We start from the raw sequence: 8,727 nt of genomic DNA, 5'->3' as shown, positions 1-8,727 counted from the left end.
TCCACAATCCAGTGAAGAAAAAGTATATTTCTATATTCGCAAGTAAATACTACAAATTTATTTAAACCGTTATCAGATTCGTCTCTGTACTTTACGAATATACAAACAATTATTAATTCAATACGTTTTCGTTTCAATTAATCTGCTGTTATTACAAATTAGATAAAATAAATGTTTCTTAAGAAGGATAAACACATTTATGATCTGTAATCACATGTTAAAGGAACTACGTGACCCCAACATATTTATTAATACGACCTCTCTTGTTTGCACGTCAGTTACATTTCTGATTCATTGTGGTGTTGTTCCTAGTTTTGTCACATAGTATCTTCTTTTGAAAAAAATGAAGCTGAAACTATTACTTTGTTTAGTATTTATAGCAGGTAAATATTTAGTTTTCTAAATTTAGATTATTCACTGTTTTGTCTATTTGTATCACTTAAATATAAATTAATTTTTAGATGGAGAGGTGCGTTACAAATATTTAGTATCTTATTGTGCATTAAACATTTAGTTTCTCATATTTCATTATCCATCTTTGGATGAAAATAATTGTCTCTGAATCTCTTCACATAGCATATGAATATCCTTTGTAACTAATAACATTTTCTATTTTTGTTATTTATGAATACTTTATGAATGATTTCAGCTGTATGTGATGCTCTGCCTAGTGTACCTGATTTTGAGGATTTCGAACAAGTAAAACAGCGTTGTGATAAAAAAGCTGGAAACGGAACATTCGATAAAGTCAAGGTATGTAAGGAACTAGTTCTGGTTTTGTTTCTTTTTTACTTAGAATACACTTTAATAGAAGGCAGTGCGTAAAAAATGTAAGCAGTAATGTTTCAAGATATTCTGTAAAGTTATTTGCTTCGACGACGCAAGCACTGATGTTTTAAAATAAAGAACGGTTTTCAGGAAAGACGCATTTTTTTAAAGGCGTAAAGACGACGAATCGCTTGAATCTAGGACTCAGTTGTAAAACCAAATCTCGCCTATATTCTTGGAAAGTGACTTTGATCCTTAGTACTGAATATATCATACGGATATTTCAGCATTTATCAAGATGAATTGAGAGATATATGTATGCACAGGTTGAGGAAAACTCATTAAAATTTCAGTCATTTTTCACGCTTAGTTTCTGTTTAACAATCGTGTGAATACGCAGTTTTGCAAATTATTCTGGGAATGGAGAAAAAATTGAGTATTGAACTGTCGTTAAATATTGTTTCTGAAAGGTAAAACGCCTATGCTGATGAAAGAAAAGTTATTTACTATGTATGAAGACTGCACCATCATTTACAACCGTGTATTTTTGATCCAATGAACTGAAACGTGATTGTATGAATTTGTATGATTGTACGTGAATCTTCAATAGCCACACAGTTCACAAGATGATACTGTAAAGCATCGGGTTAAGATAAAAGAGATAGAAGAGGCTCTCAGTATTTTGAGAGAACGCATTTGCAACATACTGTCTAGAGAATCATGCGAAGATCAGTCTATTCATAACTATTGATGGAATCTATATCCACCACTCCACTCCCGAAACGAACAAATAGTCAATAAATTGGATTGCAAAGGGCGAACCTGCTCCGAGAGAGGAAAAGACGGTTTCAACGATTGGAAAAGTGAAAGCGAGCGTTTTGTGGGATAGTAAGGAAATTGTGTTCATTATTGTTTGATTAGGTAAAGGGAAAAATAGGAAAAAGCGACCACATTCGAAATGGAATAAAGAAAATTTCCATTATGATAACGCACCTTCTCGAAAATCGTATTTCGCCAGATCAGGTTTCAAGTGATTTTTTCCTGTTTCCCAAGTTATATTTGCAACTATTGTTTAAAGGGTTGAAGCGGCTAGACCATCGCTGGACCAAGTATATAGACTGAGACGAAGACAATGTTGAGAAATAAAAATTATTACGGAGAAAGAAAAACTTTTGTTTCTCAGTTAAAAAAACACTCATATTTTCACAAAATCTTGAATTACATAGAACATTATATGTGGAGGAGTGGAGTTACTTACACAAAGGTACCATGGTATTATTTGTCCCCCTTGAAATCGATATCGACGGATTCGATCAAATTCTAGAAATTTATTGACTCTATAAATGCTTGAGATGAATACTTTTTGCTCGAACACTATGTATAATATCACAACAGTCGATGTTCAAAATATTTTCTGAAATGGAATTATTTTGACAAAATTTCCGTTAATACGATTGAGTGATATCAAATTTTTTTACAGCGACAGTAACTGATACTTCTTGAAAGTTCATATCATATTATATGTTATCTTCAGGTTCTAAGAATAAACAATTTCGATATTAAAAACCAATATTTTCCATTTCAATAGATAATAAATATAGTACTCGTAGAATGTACAAAATGATGTATCTAAACAAGAGTTTTGAGATTACTGTGTAATCAAAATTTTAAGAAACTTTATATTAATTGAATCAATACAAAAATACTTCTAGAAATATTACATAAACTCATGGAGAAGCTATAATTTATCTGATATAATGAATTTATACTTACGATTGGTAAAATCCTTCTGAAGCTAGAAAAACACACAAATGCATATAAGAAATTTAAACTCTATCTCTTAAAAAAAAGTCCAAGAGCTTTCTACCACCCCTTGATATTATAAATGAGTCTGATCCTATTTTCCGTTTCTTTGTTTGTTTCATCTCCCTTTAGTTCTGTAGAGGATTCCACGAGTTCTTTCTTCTAATGGAAAACTTCATTTTAGTAAATAAAAACAGCAACACTGAAGTGTGCTGATGCACTGTCCTGCTGAAAACATTCGTTTCATATTGGTCCAATGAGGCTGATAATACCTTCAAAACATAATCCTTCCAAAGTCCTTTGTGTTCTTTGTTCCTGCGTCCATATATTATTATTGCTCTATTGTCCACGATTGTGGTGATATAATTTTACATACATATAGATTTATCGATAAAAACTATATCAAAGAGAACCCAGAAAAAATGTTGGATTGATTGACAAATATTCATAATACCAAGTTTCAAAATCCAATCATCTTTGTGAATATTTACATTAGGTGGTTGAATTTTTGAAATTTATTACATATTAATTTTATTCCTCAGCACCTTGTGTTCCTTAAAGCCTGCTGTCCTAACTCAAATAACGACAGATAATATGAGAATCATTGAATAATTTTTTCAAAAACTTACCGGCCAAACCCGATTTCAGGACAAATTAGTTTAGCTTAGACCTAACAGGTTGATACTGATATAGAATAAACTAGTAAGGCCCCGTCTGAACAATATAGTATATCGAGAAAGTCCAAATAAATAGGATAAACTGAATAAAATAGTCAGTAATTGGAAAAATAATAATTTCTGCTGATACTAAAATCACACTATAACAAATAACAAGTTTTTTTTTAAATAAAAGCAATAATCATATTTCAAGTTTTAAATTGTTATTTATTTTTACATGGTGTGCTTTGATGGTACTTGGAATTGCAGTTTATCAATACCTCACCTAAACTAACCTGACCTAACCTAACCTAAATCACCCTCCTCTTTTTTGTGTACGCTGGGAGGACAACATGTTGTCATATCATCGGCTCAACCTAACCTAACCTAACCTAACCCAACGAAGAAGAATTTTTACATTCACTTTGTAAAATTTCTGTCAAAAACTTTTCCCATCATTGTTTTTGATCTGCTTGTCGACTCAACGTAGATTTATCTATATTAAAAAAGAAGAAATCTCTTGTAAATTGGTCAGACTAGTAATTTATTCTAGAGGATGCGTATTGATATCAAGATCAACTAGTTTGGTCTAGACAAATCGGTTTTGGCCGGTAACATATATAATCTATCGGAAGATACAAGTGGAAAGGAGACTTTTGGAAAGCAGCGAATATTGGAAGGTACTCAAACGATAAACTCTTCCACTTACTGCATTTTGTGAGCTCGGTTTGGAGTTACTGTTCAATACATAGAAGATTCTTGAAAGAAACAAGTTGTTATGGATACTATACATCTTCACTGGTTTCAATACCTTGAAGTTGTTATTCGGAAGTGACTAACCGTTGTCAAATGTCTCTAAATTTCGATTAAACTATTCGTCTATATTCTTATTATGATACCTTTTAGGCTAGAGACACATAAGTTGTTTGTCCTATCAAATTTGAGTGTTTATTGAGTTGATAAAGTTTTATTAAGGAATTAAAAATAGTTGTAAGCATTTTCCTATTTCTACTTATCAGGTGTGCTGTGAATTTTAGTAATTATCCTATTCTATACTGTTCCTCTAGTATTTGTTCTAGCGATTTCTTTTACTATTGTCTAAAGTTGTACTTTGTAACTATGTTTAGTGGCTGTTTCAGTGGTTTATGCAAGCCTGTATTCCTGTTCAAAAAATTCCATCGAGGCATTGATTCCCATGTGATTATACTATATTCACTTAACGTTAGAAAACTCGAACATTCTCTTTTCATGTTTTCTACACTATCACTGTTATTTTTGCTTCGAAAAATCTATTATAACATATTGGGGAAATTATTATTTATATATAGAGTAGCTAGTTTTTCCGATGTCTTTGAGTGCGCCGTTTGGTTCCAGCTGCGTTCTTCTTCTAGTTTCCTATATCTGTTGTAGTTATCAATCAATTTCTTTTCTAGACTGCATCTTATGACTGTTGCATCCATAACAATGTCTGCTTTAGCTTCCTATCATTATGCGTCTGTCTCCTGTTAAATTTTTCGCAAGTTATAAACCAGTTATTTGTCCTCCACACATTTTTATCAATTTGTCCAAGAATTTTGCAGTTCTTAGGTGATTAGGTGATTTTTAGAACTTGAGCCTTACACCAATTTAGATGGAACTGACCAGTCATGTTTTTTGTACATTAAGTGCTTGTCTTGTTTCTCTCGGACAACAATATGTCCTCTGTGTATATGCATCTTGCTCGTTGCATAGTATATTGTACTCTCCTGTTTTCCAGGTTAGCTCATGTCCATCTACAGATTATCGTAGGTCGGACCTATTTACTCAAAAATCTAGTATTAACAGTTGTTGTGTCTTTGGCTGCCGTCCACTCAGATGATAATCGTTTTGATTTTGGAGTGAGGGGACGATCCATTTTTTCTCCATTGACACAGATTAATGCAAAAATTCTTTTTTATTACTTGTAAACATGGCCAAACATTGCTCTGAATCATCAACACGTTGTTGTTTTTGATCGACTGTAAGTAAACGCGGTACTCACTTTGAAAAGAGTAAAATTTTCATGCAAATTGTGAACACACTGCCTTCTGATATCTTCACCGCCTCACCTATTTAACATAATTCCAATTAACGATTAGATGTAACCAATTTGTGAAATTTTATAATATTTTCTGGAGTAACCATCTTAATTGGACCGCCAGAATGTTCACCATCATCGGTGTCTGTAGGACCACGCTTAAATTCAGCAAACCAATAACAAATGGTTATTTTCGATGGAGCAGAGTCCGGATAACATTTTTGAAGCTATTGCTGAGCCTCTACAGTATTTTTTGAGTCATATTTATTAACGTCAACCATTTGTAATGTGTTTGAATATTGTTTTTTTCTACCAGCACCAGCGATTCCCAATATTCTATGGATATCTAGGAAAGTGGTCATTGCCAATTCTTTGTCTTCTTTTGACTTGGAGAGCATCCTGTCCAAATAATCTAGTTTGTAAACTGTAGATCTGATGTTCAAATAAACCGTTCATAATTATTTATCATTTCTATTCCAGACTGCCAGGGATCAAACTGAAACCTGTCTGCATAATCTTGTAGACCTCGAAACGGTCGAAAAGGAGCTTGAGGAAGCTAAAAAAACAGGGTCCATGGATGAGGTGTTTTTAAAATACTGTAAAAAGCGTCCACAAATGAAAGATTGTGTAAAAATATTCTATGATGCTTTCGAACCTTGTTTAGAAGAAGACGAAAAGAATGCAGTCAACCTAACTGCTAACGTTGTTTCAGAATTAGGCAATTTTGCTTGTTTCAAAGATGGGGACAGACTTGCCAGTGAGTTAGAGAATATTTCATTCATTATATAATTATATGTAAAGATGAATGGTTGAGGTTTCTAACATCTAACGAATAGTATCAAATTTCAAACCTACCCTAGTGCTCGCAGTCATTCCGATTTGCCTCTTCCTCATCCTGTTGTAAGACACCTAGAGAATTGAATGAAATATTTTACGTTCTTTGCTTCTAAATAAGTGCTGTGAATAACGAACCTTCTCAATCTTTATATTCAGTTCTCTATTTCTTAGATACCCATATTTATTTTCTTTCCACTATACTCTAGTTCTTTGTATCCACTCACTATAAAATTACAATTTTTTTTATTTTGTGGTATTTGTCCTTATGTCCTCAATCCATTCTTTTTTTCTGGATAGAATCCAGTCGATGAAGTCATCTATTTCGCACAATCTTCTGATGTTCTCTGACTAGTATGGTTTACCATTGGAAATTTATTCTTTTTTATTGTGGTAGTATACTGATGTGTCATTCCATCCACTACGTCCAATGCATCCTGTGTGCTATTATAGTGGATTTTTCTCAGGCTGGTTATTTAGCTCTCCTAAACATGAAGAAAATGTTTGTCAGGTAACAGAAATAAGGTGCTTTATCCAAGTACAGCTGCATGCTAGATTTGTGAGGCGAATCGCAAGATGCAAGAGCCCACCCCTTCAGACCATACTTGGCTGTCTTTCCCTTCATATATATCCTAAAAGGAGCCTTCCCTCGAGAAATGGTATTAGTTGTTCATAGACACATTTTTGATCAAAGCCTATTTTTGCCACGTTTCCGTTCTTCTCTTGTATCAAAATTATAAAAATGCAGAAATCTTGTAATAAATTTAAATCGATCTTGGATTATTTGGCAACACAGAATTACAAGATACCAGCATTTCTATTGGTTGCCCAATGCTTTTCAAAGCAACAATGTCATTTCAGTGTTGTTTGTTGGAATGAACTTTTTTTTTTAAATACCTCGGCAAGTTTCTTCTCGGATATCCAATGAATCTTGAAAGAAAAACAATAGAAATGCATTTTTCATACTGGTGACTTGGGCATAGGCAGATATAGTCTTGACAATCTTCAACAAAAGTCAGAGTAGTCTAGAAACAGTATCAGAAATATTGACGGGAATTGTGGTCTCAGTGAATACTTGAGACGCTATGCTTAGAAGATGCTCCGTAGAGGACGAAATCGTGATTTAGGTTCTCTTTAACTGTGAGAGACTATGGAGCTTCAGAACATCTCACCTAGGAGCGTAAGCAGTAGAAAGTGATGATTTTTGTCAGCTAGAGCGATTCTAAAATATAAAATTTTTGAGAGGATGGTGAATTAATTAAAGTCAGGATCACACGGTCATAACTTTTTTCTCAAGTTTAAACCAAGATTTGAGATAAACAATGTATCAGTTATATATTTTTGAGACAGAACAACATTCCGTGTAAGATGAAGATTAATTCTGGTACCCTTATAGTATGCGGTGGTATTTGCGGTGTCGTTTTATCTTAATAAGCTATCATTGTGACTAATGAATCAACTTCCGTAACTATTATACTGATTCATGGTACCGAAAAGATGCAAGAGCGTCCTTTTAATGACATGTGACGTGATACAAAGCGAGAAATACCATTTGCTTCAACTCTTGATAGGAAAAAAGGCTCGTGGCTCCACAATATCAAATAAGAACCACAAGAAAATTAATTCATATTACCAGAGACAGAATGCAATGGTCAGAAGTCATCGCAAACATCCAATAGTGGATATCAGAAGAAGAAGAATTATCACAGACACCTAACTATTCTCAACAAATTTTGGATTTGCGAAAATTGTGAGCGTTCTACGTACAACTATTTTTTTAAGGTCTGGTACTTGGCCTTATTGATACTTTGGTTCACTTTTATCATCATTTATAAAATTACTCTGTATATTATGACAAAAAAAAATATTTTTCAGTGTTTGTTGCTGAAGGTGGAGTAGAATGTATAAAGTCTCGTTCCGATGGTATTCAGAATTGTTTCAACAAGACAATTAAATTCAATCCTGATACATTTTCACTGAATACGATTCCTAAACTGACGGTAAACAAAAAATTTTGCGAGTAAGTAATGCTTATCGAAGTATAAAGTGATATGACATTAATAAGTATTTATATTCTAGTGATTTAACTGAGATTCAAGGTTGCGTTGTTACCGATTTGGAAAAATGTGAGGAGTCAACCCCGGCGAATATTATCGAGGCTGTATTCAAATTTATCAAGAAAACTGTTTGTAAAGACATTACTAAACGCCATGTTGTCTATTAAGATCGATTGATTGTTTTTGTTAAGATCAATTACTTACCTATTAGGCATTTATTATGATTAAAGTGAAATTTCGTTTAGAAAGAGAATTATTTTCATTACTGAATAACCTTATACATATATATCTATATATCTATAAACTCCAGTTACAATTACAATATAACCAAAATACAAGGTGTATATTAATATCCCATATCTAAGGACACTTTCTTTACTGAAGGTACTTGAAGGTCTTTCTCTAAGATGCTACAGTATTTATAGAATGGAATTGCTTGCGTAAGTTCAAATTGCTCTAAGTATAACAGTTTGTTCTCCGAAGTCAATTCATATTCACGGCCAATCATCCAATACATTTGCTTAAATGTAATGTTAAGCTGTTTCCTTCTCAT

At 33.0% G+C, this 8,727-nt stretch overlaps 1 protein-coding gene across 1 annotated transcript; it reads left to right on the top strand.

Moving 5' to 3' along the window:
• The first annotated feature begins 191 nt into the window (after positions 1 to 191).
• Positions 192 to 8,427, top strand: LOC130894174 (27 kDa glycoprotein-like). The gene is made up of 5 exons (XM_057800795.1): positions 192 to 383; positions 650 to 753; positions 5,764 to 6,040; positions 7,993 to 8,137; positions 8,197 to 8,427. The coding sequence occupies exons 1-5, from the start codon at positions 344 to 346 to the stop codon at positions 8,339 to 8,341; spliced, it is 711 nt and encodes a 236-aa protein (XP_057656778.1). The 5' UTR covers positions 192 to 343; the 3' UTR covers positions 8,342 to 8,427.
• The last annotated feature ends 300 nt before the right edge of the window (positions 8,428 to 8,727 follow it).

The sequence above is a fragment of the Diorhabda carinulata genome, chromosome 5 (assembly GCF_026250575.1).
Source record: "Diorhabda carinulata isolate Delta chromosome 5, icDioCari1.1, whole genome shotgun sequence".
NCBI classification, from domain to species: Eukaryota; Metazoa; Arthropoda; class Insecta; order Coleoptera; family Chrysomelidae; genus Diorhabda; species Diorhabda carinulata.
The sequence above is the reverse complement of the archived record's forward strand: the minus strand, read 5'-3'. Positions and strand labels throughout refer to the sequence as shown.